At 52.7% G+C, this 14,880-nt stretch overlaps 1 protein-coding gene across 1 annotated transcript; it reads right to left on the reverse strand.

The window, feature by feature from the left end:
- Positions 1 to 14,860, reverse strand: GRK1 (G protein-coupled receptor kinase 1; the record flags this gene model as incomplete). Its single annotated transcript, XM_081085223.1, has 7 exons — positions 1 to 299; positions 1,534 to 1,735; positions 3,427 to 3,551; positions 7,285 to 7,368; positions 8,255 to 8,412; positions 12,196 to 12,323; positions 14,162 to 14,860. The coding sequence occupies 7 exons, from the start codon at positions 14,858 to 14,860 to the stop codon at positions 1 to 3; spliced, it is 1,695 nt and encodes a 564-aa protein (XP_080941349.1).
- Between the last annotated feature and the right edge of the window lie 20 nt (positions 14,861 to 14,880).

The following is a 14,880-nucleotide window of genomic DNA, read 5'->3' on the forward strand; positions in this document are numbered from 1 at the left end:
CTAGGAAACCAGACACATTCCTGACTTGGAGGAGGGAGCAGCCTCCTCCACGGTGATCCCCTTCATGTCATCGGGCATCTGCCCGTCAGCACGCCACACGTTCAGCTCCCCAAAGATGCCCGTCTCAATCATCTCCTCCTGCCAGGGAATGGAGCAGTTGCCGGTAGCAAACTCCTGGAAGAACTCTGTATCTGCTTTTTCAAAGACCACACCTTTGACTGTGGAAAAGGCCCCTACGTCTTGGATGTTCTTGGCATAGACAGTTCTGGAGTCTGGGATGAAGGGGGGGATCAGCATCCCTGTCGGAAGACAGAAAACACAGATGTGCAATGGCTCAGGGAGCAGGGCCATGGCCTGGCTGCTGCCCTTCCTGGAGGGGTGTCTGAGTTGCTAACAAAGAAATCAGCACACCTGAGAGTATCCTGGGTGTCCCCCACAGAACCCCGACATGAAGGACAGTGTGTTCTTGCCCAACATGGTCGCCTCCCCTCATGCTGCCTTAACCCTCCTCACTGCAGACCCCATACTCATACCCTCAAGCCAGCCTCCCCTGGGCACCACCTTATGCAGGTCAGACACCTGGAACCCAACATGCTCAGAGCTGAGCTTCTCACCCTTCCAAAGCCAGCTTTCTCTCTACCCTGCTCAGGAGGTGGTTCTCCAATCACCAGACACAGAACTTCGGTCGCCCAGGACTGACCCTGCCTCCCTCTCACCTATCACTCCCTCCCTCCTTTCAGCTCATGGATGGGCTGCCAGACCATTGCAGTGACCTCAGGACTAACCCTGGCTCAACTACTCCAGGTTCTAATCGCTCAGAGCTGTGTGCCCTCACCCCATCCTAGCAAGCCCCCTTCAGCCAGGACCCACCTCTGCTCTGACCCTTTCCTGCAAAAGGAATTTTGTGACTATTCACTGTTCTGGGGCTCCTGCCACCTAGTCACATGTTTACATACCCTGGTTGTAAATTCTGGGCATGTGATTGTGCCCTACACTTTTCTCTTGCAGACACAGGCACACACATACACACATATGTGCACACACAGAGACACACACATGCACGCACACACACACACAGGAGCCTGCACGTGACACTTGATAACAAATGCTGGTTGAAGGAATGAATTGCTCCCAAACAGACAGACTGAGCAATCCTGCCTTGATGTGGATCACGGGTTCCATGAAAGAACAGGGTATGGAAATGCAAAACAGCAGACTTGGATCAAAGGTCAGTCAGCATATTCCCTACATATTACATTCAAACTTTTCCAAACTCCAGCAGGTGTTCTAAAAGGCCTAATCCATGAACACATATTCCTGGGTGCATGGGGGATGAATAGAGTACTAGAGAGTGGTAGTTTTCCTAGGGGGGTGGAGGGTAGCTATGGGAAGAGCATCAACCAGGTGTCCCTGCTCTGCTGACATTGAGCTAAGCCTAGATGATGACTACAGGATGGGTCGGGCAAGCAAGAGTCACCGAACAGGCCCGCCCCTTTGTCCCCCGACCCAGATCCAAAGGCATGCCAACAGTACCTGCCTCGAGCTGTCTCCAATTAATGTCTTTAAAGAGGGGGTTAACTCGGAGCCCATCACAAGTCCCATCTCGAAACCCCAGGCGCTTCTCCGGGTCCTTCTCCAGCAGTGCCTCACAGAAGTCCTTGCTGGCCTGGCTGAACTTGTCAGTGTACTTGACTGCCTCCGAGAGGATCCTCTGCTTGAGCTCCTTGTTCTCCACCTGCATGGTGGGACGCACATCACATTAAACCCTGCCAAACCCATCAACATCATCAGAGCTGGCCCCTCAGGCTCCAGGAGACTGCACATCCCCTGTTGGTGTCTGGGCAGGGCTAGCACTCCTCTCAGAAAGAGGCTGGCCCCTCCTTCACACAGAGGCAGAGGAGATGGGAACACCTGAGTGCACCCTCCTTTCCAGCATAGAATGGCTCAATATCTCCAGTGAAAGGAGCGGAACCCTAAAGGTACTGGTCAAAGTTGGGGTTCAGTATAGTTTAAGGAGCTCTGGTGGACACATTTTATATAAACAATCACTCATTAGCCACTGGAGAAAAAAAAAGAATGACAATAAACAAGTCAACTTCATAGAGCTGGTAGAGAAGTCTTCTAAGTGGATAGAAACCTGAGGGGGTGTCATTCCACCTTGTTTTGAATCTGCTTTATTGGGTATAATACACATATCCCAAAGCTCCATCTTCAGGGACCCGAGTGAAGGGCTTTGATCAATAGCTAGATACTCCACCACCACCATCACCCCAAAATTCCCCTGTGCCCCCTGCAGCCCACCTTCACCCTGACCTCAGGCAAACACAGACCCATTTTCTCTCACAATAGAATAGATATGCCTTTCCTAAAATTTCCTAGAAATGACATCATTTAATTAACAAGTTTGAGGCCCATTCATGTTGTGGGTGTATTTAGGTTCCTTCCTTCATGTCACTATGGAGACAGGCTCCACAGTACTAGGACCATGGTTGGTTCACTTTGGACATCTCATAAAAGCCCATCATGCTTATTAACACACAGAAAATAGGGAGAGTGTCTGGGGTGTGGGTCAGCAAGAGCTCTGAGATGGGAGCTCCTATCATGGCCCCACCACTGGTCTTACTCTGCTCTTCCAAGCTGTTGGAAGTCAGGAGAGAGAACTGGTGACTAGAGGTCAAGGTGGAGTTGCAGAGACACAGAGTGACTGGTGTGTTAGTCAAGGGAGCACTCTCTGCTCTTAGAAGATGGGGGACAGGATTGGGGCCTGGGACGGATACTCTAGGAGGTCCAGGCAGAAGAAAAGGATGGGCGTGACCTCCATACAGACTGAGGTGGGTGGGTGCAGTGCCATGTCTAAAGACTGCCATTCACACCAGGCCCCTGGAGATGCCTCCTTTCTCACCCAGCCTCCACATTCCCAGTTTATGGAGATGCCTGGGGCAAACCACACAGGAAAGGATTGAGGAGTGTGGGAGGCCAGGGATCAGGGCACAGCATGGGATATCCACTTTCCTCCAAGACATTAAAAAAAGCTGCTGTGCTGCACCTGAAGCAGGTCCTGTGGTTTCTTAGCATCGTGGGAGGGGGCTCTTAGTATACATCTGCAGCGAAGAGGAAAAAGGCCGTCAAAGGAACCAGGCTGGCTCAAGGGGAGGGGTGCTGAGTGCTGCTCACAGGGGTGGGCTTGGGAAAGCTCAGGCACCTCTTGTCCTGAAATGCTCCCCAGTGTCATGAGCCACATGAGACGGAGTCACTGTGTCTCCTCTCTTCTGCCCATGAGGGACCTTCCATGAGAAGCCTCATGCTCAAGATTTAAGCAGCTCTCCCACCAGGTCAGCTGCAGTGACACCCACTCCTATGACACCCACCCTACAAGGGAAGTCAACCCCAGGACAGCTGCAGGGGCATGGCTAGGCCACCTCCTACCTTCTCTCCCCGGGCTCGGAAGGGTCCTCTGGCAGCAATCATCTCATACAGCGTGACCCCCAGGGCAAAGTAATCCACAGAAAAGTCATACTCCTCACCCCGCAAGAGTTCTGGGGCCATGAAACCTGCCAGGCAAGAGCACAGAGTGGACTCAGAGACGCAGCTGCACAGAGGCAGTGGTGAGCGCAGAGCCGATGCTCCCATGTACACCTGCTGACATCTGGGGAGGAAATCCTCTGAGGTGGGGCTGCCCTGTGCACTGTGGGGTGTTGATGAGCATCCCTGGACCCTATCCACTATGTAGCATGCCCTCCCCAGTTGTGACAACCAAAAATGTCTCCAGACATTGCCGAGTGTCTCCTAGGAGCAAATTGCCTCTGGTTGAAACCACTGCTCTGTGCACATGAAGCCTCATCTCCCCTTAGACCTACCAGGACGGACAGAGCCGTGGTTTTTGCCTCTCAGGCACGAGTGTGTGACCTCGGGGGCTATCTCTGTGTGTGGTCATGGGGGTTGCGGAGACAGGCACCAAGATGCTTCCTGAAAGGCCACAAAAGGACAGATTTAAGCCAAGACATTTCAAAGAAGGAGAGGTATTGTCCCAGGAGCCACACTTGAGGCTGAAGCTGAGGGGTGCTCACCATGGCCAGGCTCTCAGGACTCAAGGAGGCCTTGTCCTTAACTGATGTGGGTCCATATATCAGCACCCTTTAGTAGCACTTATTCTAGCTGACCCCCATTCCATGCGTACTGTGTGGCGGGTGAAAATACAAAGCGATCTCATTTAATCCTCCTAACACTGAGGTAAGTGCCACTACTCTCCCTTATTATGAGGGAACTAACTTGCTCACAATAACACAGATAATAGGTAACAGAGAATGATTCAAACTCAGGCATCTGAGCTTGGAACCACTATATTATCCTTTGGTATGGTAGTTAAACCTACGATTACTCCACCTAATAGTCTTTCAATAACTTAATTTTCATTTGTATCAAAATTATTCAGGCACAACAAGAATTAGCTAGTTCTGCAGAGCATGACCCTTCCTCCTCCACCTCAGCCCCATCTCAGTATCCTTTTAGGTGGTTATTTTGGAATTAATATCCATACCTCTAAATAACAAGCTTATATTGCTGGTTTTGTAGTTCCCATGGGGGCCTCCTCAATTGACTTCTCGTTCTGGAAGTTGAGGGTCTGTTCCTCTTCCTTCCACTACCATGCACACACTTCTCCTTCTTCCCTCTCCTGATACATCATCTGGCTGGTCAGCACTCAGCTCAACTATTCCCCACTGAACCCAAAACTAAGCCCGTTATATTTCCTTCCTGACAAGTTTTTATTGGTTTTCCCAGATTATCTTATCTTTTCTTTCATTTGCTAGTTCTTTCTCTATGTTATTATTAATTTGACCCCAAATTCCCCAACAATTCTCCAATACCTATCATGTTCTGATACATTAAATATTTTATCAATTTCATCCTCATCAAAAAGTCTTCTGGAACCTTCTAACCTGCTCTAATATGGATTCTCATGTGCAGCCAGCAGCCTAGAATCTCCCTGTCATCCTGAAAACTTTTGTCTCTCTCTCTCTCTCTGTATCCTCCTTCCAAGATATGCCACTTTTCCGTTGACTCCCTTATTTTGGTCAAATAGTTTGAGGAAGGGTGCTGAAGTTTTTGAAAAACTTTATTGCCTTTACTGCCCCTTAGTAGTTAACTGATAGTTAGGCTAGATATAAAATTCTAGGTGGGAAATCATTTTCTCTCTAATTTTTAGGCCATTTTTCCATTGTCTTCTCGCTTCTAATATTACCCATAGTGGATCATTATGACACTTTTATGGATGAGGAAGTGTAGGCAAGTTCTCCAAAGTCACAGAGATAGATGGTCTTAGCGCCTGGAGGCCACCTGTGGAGCCCAGGGCTGAGTCCGTGTGCCTAAGTCCTGTTTCTGACTGTTAAATGCTCCTAATCACATGCTTTATGCCTCTGTCTCAGATAGAAGATGCCGAGTTCAGCAAAGCAAGTAAGAATTTGTCAGGTGCCTGTGTCTGGCTTAGTCCAACTTCCAGGATCAGGTCAGATGCCCATCATTACCTTGCCTGTTCCCATGCCAGGTCTGTGCCATATTTGGGTATTAGGACCATGTGCTGAGCTGCACATGTTGAAGGTCAACAAGATTTGGATCTCCACTCCCTAACAGCCACCTGTGGAGAGGCCAGACCAGCATGTGGGAAGCATAAGCAGGCCAGTTTCTGGGACCCAGGGGCAGGTGTTATAAGCTGGGCACAGGCTTCTGTGCTTACACGACTTCAGAGATTCTGATGTCAGCAAGGCTTATTGTGTCCATTTAGTTTTTATCCTTCCTAGCCCTTCAGTATACCCGTGCTCATGGTAACTTTCTAAAAGGGAGATGTGCTGGGCAACACCAGCCAAGCCGGTGTGACTGCAGAATCGTTTCTCTCCGAAGAGGTTACAGCACTCAAATTCCAAAGAACCTCCTGGTCCTGAATACACCTTTATAAGTTCCGCTTTTCAAGGAATTACATTATAGTCCAGACTGCTCAGACTTTGTGAAGAAGATATGTTCAACTGATCACAACTTCCAGATTAAAATGGGGCCCAAGAGACGGACCAATCAGACCACAGGGATGCGATCATCATCAGTGGCAACTCTAGTCTGTTCCACCCAACTCAGTGCCAAACGATGCATCCTTTTTAATCCTTGGGGTCTTATGTGATGCCTGGGCAAAGAGCCAACAAATATCTGTTTATGAATGAATGAATTAATGAATAAATACTATCTAGTCACTAATTCCTCCACATATGACTCATCTCCCCCTCCCAACTGGAAACTCACTGGGGACAGAGAGCATGCCTTATATCTCTTCTGAGTATCCCACTGGGCAGGCACGGCACTAGCCAAGGTGAGCACCCTGTTCATGGTCAATTGCAGAGGCTCAGGGGCTCTGGCCCTTGGCAGGGGCCTAGGGTTCGTGCAGAGGGGCTGAAGAAGAAGGATCCAGAAGGCAACCCCCTGTGGCTTTGCTGGAGGACCCAGCCCTCTAAGTTACCCTAACTTCAGCCTCTGCTGCAGCTATTTGAGGGTTACACCCTTCACCTGAGCCCAAATGCTCAGAGCCATGCTTGCATGCACTGGTCAGGAGAGCCACCCACCTGGAAAGCTTCATCCCTCTGTTCAAAGTACAGCTGTAGCTCAGTGGCCACAGCAAAGCCTACGGGGCCCTCTGGTGGCTGGCAGAGCCCTCGCACTCGGCGCAAACAAGGTCAGGCTATATCCTTGAGGTCAAACTACTTCAAATCCTGGCTCCAGAGTTTTCTGGGCTTCCTCCTAATGATCTGAGTCACCCTGAAATGCGTAAGTAGTGTTTCCACTCACAGGCTCATGCCAGGAGTGGAACTTCATAGATTTGGGCTGAGGATCTAGAAATTCAAGATTAGATCTTTCCCTAAATAAAGCCACAGATGAGGACAGACACTCGTGACAGGTACAAACACCAAAAAAGCCCAAACCTCAAGGACTGGGAGGATTCTGTGACACAAACAAGAAAGTCATCAAAGGTGGAAGCTTTCATAACAGAGGGTACAGCATGTTAAAACCAATTATGGTTTTTCAGGGGGGAGGGCTCATCCCTGCAGTGGGTGCGGCTCCTGCTGCAGCTGTGCAGGCCCACTAGCCAGTCCTTCCGGTTTTACTATTTGCTCTGGGGATCGGGGAGTCGCTGTCCTACCAACCCCCAGCCCTCACCGTGCCACCTACCCCAGGCCATGGGGACCCCCAGGGCTTCACCCCTCCTCTTGAGAGACACTGCTCCCATCCTTGCTCTCAGGCCCTTACCTGGGGTCCCTGCATAGCCCTTGGTCTTGGTTTGCCCTTCCTTCAGCTCCACGGCCAGTCCAAGGTCAGAAATTCGGATATTCCCTGAAAAGCAAACATGGACTGAGGTCATATGTGGCTCCACAGAACAAAGGCATCTGGTGTTCCTGGAGCCCACAGGAGCCAAGAGCCAGCCCTTGCACACACGCACACGCACACACACACAAATCCTCATGCACATGTGCACACATAAATGTACATGCAAACACACCTGCTCACACTTGTGAACATGTGCAGACACGCACACATGCACACTCACACATGCACACTCACACACTCACGTGCACACTCCAGGGGAGTGGCATGGGGCCCCAGCACCCGGGTGCCTCTGCCCCAGTCAGACTACAGAGGAACTGAGGGGTCCCATAAGCGCCTGCAACCTGAATTCGGAGCATAATCCACCCAAGTTCAGTTTCCTCCTCCATCTTCTCTTCCCCAAGCTCTGCAGCAATGGCCTTTGAGAATGCCCACGCGTTTGTGTGACTTGGTGACAGAAAGGGAGGTAACTCTAAAGGGATATAAAGGAAGCCTAAATCTCTATGTTTATTTTCTGGTAAGAATCCCAATTTGACAGAGAAGGCAGAAAGAAAAGAGTGAGAGTGAGAATTTGGCCATAAAATATGAACTATTTACCAACAGTTCCACACACTATAGACACCCTGGCTTAGCTCCCTGGAACTCTGGGTGCCGCATTATGCACCAAATTTCATCAAAGTCCATCCAAAAACTCTATTTGGAGACAATGCCATTCTGTTGCAAAATAGCTAAAGGAACAGTAAACCAACTTAAGAAGTGCATTGGTGCCACTTAAAGCTCTGACAAGCATTTGTCAAAACCAGCCCATGGCCCCTACAGATGGCCCATCGGACCACAATGTCCAGCTGGGCAAGGGGAGGCCGGGAGAGGAGGCCGGGCCGGGAGGCTGTCTCACCTTCGTCATCCAGCAGCACGTTCTCAGGCTTGAGGTCTCGGTAGACGATGCCCCTCTGGTGCAGGTGCTCCAGGCCGCTGAGGATCTGGGCCGCGTAGAAGACGGCGCGGGGCTGCTGGAAGCCAGGGTTCTCCTCATCCACATTGTAGATGTGGTACCTGGAGGCAGACTATGCGGAGGCCTGTGCTTTTCTGGCACAACTACAAGAGTGTGACCATGGTTGGCATGGAAGTAAAAACTTGGGAAAACAGGGAGGGCCTCAGAATCCTATGCTATGTCAGTAAAGCATCTGGTCATTTGGGGAGCTCAGTGTTTAGCCTGAAAGAGCCTGTGGCAACGTCAAGACCCCTGGCAGCTGGTGCTCACACCCTCAAGATCTTCTCCACAGGTGTTTCGGGGGAAATGAGGCAGCAAAGTGCAGTCCTCTCTGGCCTCCCAGCCCTGGCCTGCAGAGGCCGGAGATGGGCCCAGAGCCATTCTGCCATCACCAACCAAACAAGTGGGGGGGGGGGGGGAGAGAGTCTGCATGAGCAGCCTGAGTTACCCAAATATAAGCAGTCAATACAGAGTCATATTAGTGTGTCAGCTATTTCACCCAACCCGGACATGCAGGCTCCTGGCTGGGCCTGCAGCAGGACCCCACCCAACCTCAATCCCCTGTAACTGTCCTTTCTCATGTTTCCCACTGTCATGCTTTACACAGGGGCAAAACATAACAAATAAAAGAAAATAAATTATTTAAACTAGATAGTAACCTGGGAGAATAGAGACAGACCAAAAAACATTTAAAAAAAAAAAATAGAGAAACCCTCAAATCAGCCTGAGAATGAGAGAGCTGGAATCTTATATACATGAACAAGTTACTAGTATTTTCCTGACTTTAAAGCCACGTGCTACCCTTCCCATTGGCTAATCAGGGTGATATGCAAATTAACTGTCAGCCAAGATGGCGGCTGGCAGCCAGGCAGCTTGAAACTAACATGAGGCTTGCTTGCTTCAGTGACGGAGGAAACCAACGTTCCCCGCCTGCCTTGCAGGCCTCTGAACCTGCAGTTTGGAACATTTTAACAAATATAGAAGCTAAAAAAAAACCCAGAAACCAGCTTTCAGCGAGCTGGGATCTCAGAGCTGGAGTCAGAGCTGGAGTTATACATTGTTTAGAACCGAAACAAACCAGATACCTACTTTCAGCAGCAGAGGCCTAAGAGCTGGAGCCTCAGAGCTAAAGCTGGCCCAGAATTAAAAAAGAAAAAAAGGAGCGGTTGGGAGCTTCTGTCACCTGCCAGCCTGAAAACAGCCCTCAGCCCCTCACCCAGACTGGCCAGGCACCCCAGTGGGGACCCCCACCCTGAAGGGTGTGTGACCAGCTGCAAACAGCCCTCAGCCCCTCACCCAGGCTGGCCAGGCACCCCAGTGAGGACCCCCACCCTGATCCAGGGCAAACCAGCCAGCCCCACCCATGCACCAGACCTCTACCCTATATAGTAAAAGGGTAATATGCCTCCTGTCACCAGGATCAGCGGAGCCAAGTGGCCTCCTGGCACTGGGATCAGCGTGACAGGGGGCAGCGTCCAAACCCCCTGATCGCCCTGCAGCTCTGTGTGTGACAGAGGGCGGGGCCACAATCTCCCTATCCGCCCTGCTCTGTTTGAGACAGGGGAAGGTGCCCCAACCTCCTGATCAGCCCTGCTCTGTGCCTGATACGGGGGAGCTCCCCAACCTCTGATCGCCCTGTGGCTCTGTGTGTGACAGGGTAGAGCCATAACCTCCCCATCGGCCCTGCCCTGAATGTGAGAGTGGCAGCGCCCCAACCCCCTGATCAGCCCTGCTCTGTGGGTGATAGAGGGCGGCGCCACAACCTCCCCCCCCCCCCCACGGGCCCTGCTCTGTGTGTGACAGGGTAGAGCCATAACCTCCCCATCGGCCCTGCCCTGAATGTGACAGTGGCGGCGTCCCAACCCCCTGATCCACCCTGCTCTGTGCGTGATAGGGGGTGGCGCCGCAACCTCCCCATCGACCCTGCCTTGAGTGTAACAGGGGGCGGTGCCCCAACCCCCCAATCGGCCCTACCCTGAGCGTGACTGGGGGTGGCATCGCAACCACCCGATCCGCCCTGCTCTGTGCATGACAGGGGGCGGCGCCCCAACACCCCAATTGGCCCTGCTCTGAGCCCGACCAGGGGCTGCACCTAGGGATTGGGCCTGCCCTCTGCCACCCGGGAGCAGGCCTAAGCCAGCAGGGCGTTATCTCCCGAGGGGTCCCAGACTGCGAGAGGGCACAGGCCAGGCTGAGGGACCCCCCCTTCCCCCCGAGTGCACAAATTTTTGTGCACTGGACCTCTAGTAAAAGTATAATATGCTAATTAGACCGGATGGTCAAACGAACTTCCGGATGAAGTCGGGGTTGTGAGGTCAAAGGCAGTCACCATGGCTGCAAGGGCCAAGACCCTTGCATCAATTTCGTGCATTGGCCTCTAACATACAGTATAATATAGTGTATAATGTAATGTATATAAAATATAATTTACTATAGCATGATTTACTATAGTGTATTTTAGTATAGTATAGTGCAGTATTAGAGTATCTACACTAATAAAAGAGAAACATGCAAATGGGTGTCACTCCACTACACCCACCAGCCAATCAAATTAACCCAACAAAGATGGCGGTTAATTTGCATACACAGGCGTGGAGCGAAGACTGAAGACAACGTAGGAGGAAGCCAAGTGCTGCAGAAGGGAGCGAAGCTGCGGAGAAGCAAGCGGGGAGGCGGTGGTGGGAGGGAAGCCCCCCTCGGCGAGTTTCGCTCCCTTTTCTGCTTAGCTCTGGCCACAGGAAGCCCTATTCTTGCAGGAATCTTCCTGCAATGGGCCTCTAGTCTATATATATAAAAGCCTAAGCGACCTTCATGATGGAACAACCAGAATGACTGGAGCAACCGGTCACTATGATGCTCACTGACCACCACAGGGCAGATGCTCAATGAAGGAGCTGCCCCCAGCCCGCAGGCCCCGATCACCAACCGGCAGGCCCTGATCGGCCTGCCACCTGCTCCCCTTCTAAGTTACAGGCGTTACTTAGTCAAGGACTCAGAACCCTCATCAGGAAAATGGGGCCAGCAAACTTACTCGGCAGAGTTCAGGGGAGATGAAAGTAGATGGGACAATGCAAATAACCGCAGCAGCCACGTCCCCCCTCGTGTGTAAGCAACTGTGACCCTCTTCTTGGTGCCTCCCATGCCTTAGCCTCCGCTCCACAGCCTTCGAACACCAGTGTCACTGTTACACCCATTTCACAGACCAGCACACTGAAGCCAGAGCTGTTGGGTTGCCCGGCTATCAAGTGGGTCTTTTCCCCTCTGGGAGCCAGTGACCTGATTTCCCCTGGGAGCCCAGAACCGGGCCCTCGGATTCCTGGCAAGTCAGGCACCGTGCTGCCACCCGGTTCTCTCTGCCGATGACAAGCAAAGCCATCGTTCCAAAGTTGGCCACATCATGTTTTCAGCTCTGCCACCATCCCCAAGAGTAGGTCATTGATGAAGTTCATCTTCATTTGCCATCCTTTTTCATACAGGGCCCTCAACTCCCATGAGGTGCTCACTACCCCTTTACTCACCCACCCAACTAGCACTCAGCCCACAGTTCCACGTGCTGCCCACCCTACTGACCACCCCCCATCCACACAAACCGGAGGACTGGAGAGCCACAGCCCCACCCTCATGAGGTTCCTGCATTTCACATGGGACTGAGGACACATCATTTTGAGTATCAGCAACCGGAACACAGAGAGGAGTGGAATTGGATGGGGCTTTTCCTCAGGTGTCGCCGTTGTCTTTGCATGTGAGAAGCGGCCCCATTGGCCCCAGAAGTCCCCTCCCTAAGCTGAGCCGCTCCAGCCCTCCCAGCCCCCAGCTCCCACACGGAAGAGAGGAACCCCACTTACCTTAAGTCGCCTCCATTCATGATGGTCATCACCAGGCAGAGGTCAGTTTTGGTTTCAAACGCATAGGCCAGAGAGACGATAAACCTGCTGTGTACTTTCGCCAGAATCTTCTTCTCTACCATAGCACCCTGAAAAGCAAGATGTCAAAAAAACACCCCGGGTTAGGCGGGGAAGTGACATTGCCATAAAAGACCAAGTTCCACAAAACAGAAAGTGTTCCAACAATAGACACAGAGTTTTAGATACATTTTTAAAGTGGTTTGCACAAAGCAATTGCAAATAAGCAAACTCAGACGTGCAAATTAGTCACACACAGAGGACTTTCCTGGAGCCTCCAGCAAGGGGCACTCCTGCCAACCCGTCTTAAAGGTAACAGGTGAGGGTTCCAGCTCGGCCCCTGGCTGCCTGTTCGTTGTTGACTTTCCTTCTTGTTCTTTCTTTCTTTCCTTTTTATTTTTAGTATATATATATACTTTTTTATTTCAGAGAGAAAAGAAGAGAGGGAGAGAGATAGAAACATCAACAATGAGAATCATTGATCGCTGCCTCTTGCACGCCTCCAACTGCGGATTGAACCTGCAACCCAGGCATGTGCCCTGACCGGGAATCAAACCATGACCTCCTGGTTCATAGGTCGGCGCTCAACCACTGAGCCACGCCGGCCGGGCCCCGTCCTTTCTTACATCTAACCAAATGGTCCTGCCAAACTCTCAGCCCCTTTCCTCCTGGCCAGACCTCTGGACAGTGGACAGCTGAGGGCCCCAGCCATCCTGCACCTCTGTTCATTTTCTGCCTTTATTTTAAAGCCTCGTGGTGTCCACTGAACATGTTTTTTAAAGTTGTGTTTGGATAAGAAAAGCAGAATTCCTTTCTGAAGGAGGAGGTCTTGGTGTCGGGAGAGGCCCTTTCTGTCCGCACGGCATGAGAAGACCTTGGGTTGATTTTACTTCGTGTGACATTCAAGGAGCATCCTGAACTCAGGAGAGAAGAGCCTGTAGCACTCTAACTGCTGGATCAAAATTACAGGCAGACAACCAAGAGGGAGGGACAACAGCTTCCCCCCCAGAGTCCCACCATCCAGGAACCCTGGGAGGGGTGCTCTGTGGAGGCTGCAGTGCACCCCAAGAAGCTGAGTTTGCCCTCCCCCACTCCCCCACCCCCGGCACTGTGCAGCGGGAAAGGGACAACAAACCATGCAGGACAGAGTGTGGGGCTGAGAGATGAGCTCTTAAGACCTAAGCAGCTTTCGCTGATCCTGCCCAAATGGGGTCTGACTCCAGCTCCAGAGAGCGGACCCCACTCAGAGCAACCTGCCTGGGCCTCCCCTCACTCCCCGTCCCTGGGAAACTGCCCTCGGGGAGCAGCCTGCACCCAGCATCACAGACAGGCTCGGCCTCACGTAAAAGACAACACCCACCCTGGCTCGATTCCCCTTGCATGCTCCATCACAGCAAAAGCCAGGGCTTGGGAAGGTTCCAGAAAGTCCGAGTAAAGACTCGAGAACAATCGCAGCCTCCCCAACACTGCTGCTGCGCTTGGTGGTGCTGCTGAAAACCAGGGCAACAGGATGTGGAGCATCACCCACAACAGATGCAAAGGCCGCTCACTAAGAAGGGACGTCAGCAACCCGCTTGTGTGCAGCGCGTGAGGCTGCGAGTTAAGAGCAGCTGGGCAAACTGTGCCATGGGCCGGAGGACCGCAGGGGCCGCACGCCGCCTCCTTCTGCCACTCCCCTCCGGGCCAGGCGCACAGCTGCTGGCACGGCACAGATGGGGCTAGCTCAGGTCAAGGAGACGCAGGTGAACTAGAAACCAGCCGACGGGGCACGACGGGCGGGGCTCCGTGTCCCAAAAGGAAGGTGAGCCAGCCACCTGAGCACCTGAGGGCCCTCCCAGCCCAGGGACCCCACCCGCCCACCTGCTAGACCTAAGAGGTGCCCTCCACCGTGCATGGCCATGCAGCCCACCTGGTACCCCTTCCTTTTCTTCAGCCTCTTCTTGTTCAGCTTCTTACACGCGTACATCTTGCCAGTCGCCTTCATCTGGCAGGCCGACACCTCCCCAAAGCCCCCTTTCCCCAGCACCCGAAAGTCCAGGAACCAGTCCTCGCCTGTGGGCTGCGCCTCCAGCCACTTCCACTGCAGGAACCTCTGGAAGTACAGGCTGCCCAGGAACTCCTGGAACGGGGCCTGGCTCAGGTGGGCCAGGGTGACCTGCAGCAGGGGCTGGAAGAGCCCGTCCCCGCTGGCCGCCGGCCCCTCCCGGACCTTTGCCGCCGTCCCTTCATCCAGGAAGTCACAGAAGAGCTTGGCCTGGGGGTCCAGGTACTCAGCCAGGATGGCCCGGGCCTTCTGCGGCCGCAGGTCATCATCGGCCGTGTCGTAATCCTCAATGTCCTTCCAGAGCTCTAGGGCCGGCACGTGCCTCTCGTCGGCCTTCAGGAACTGCTGGAAAAGCCTCTTGCCGATGGGCTGCTCCGAGCACACGCGCTGGAACTCCAGGTCCAGGCTGTCCCCGAGGGCCTGGCACTTGGAGAGCGGGGGCAGCTTGAGCTTGGCCCGGTACTTCTTGTCCCGGGAGGGCGGCGCGCAGCTCCCATCGAAGCTGCCCCGAGCGGTGATGAAGGCAGAGTTGGCCACCACCGTCTCCAAGGACCCAAAATCCATCCTGGCGCCCGCCTCCTGCC

Source organism: Myotis nattereri (genome assembly GCF_964212035.1).
Source record: "Myotis nattereri genome assembly, chromosome: 2".
Classification (NCBI taxonomy): domain Eukaryota; kingdom Metazoa; phylum Chordata; class Mammalia; order Chiroptera; family Vespertilionidae; genus Myotis; species Myotis nattereri.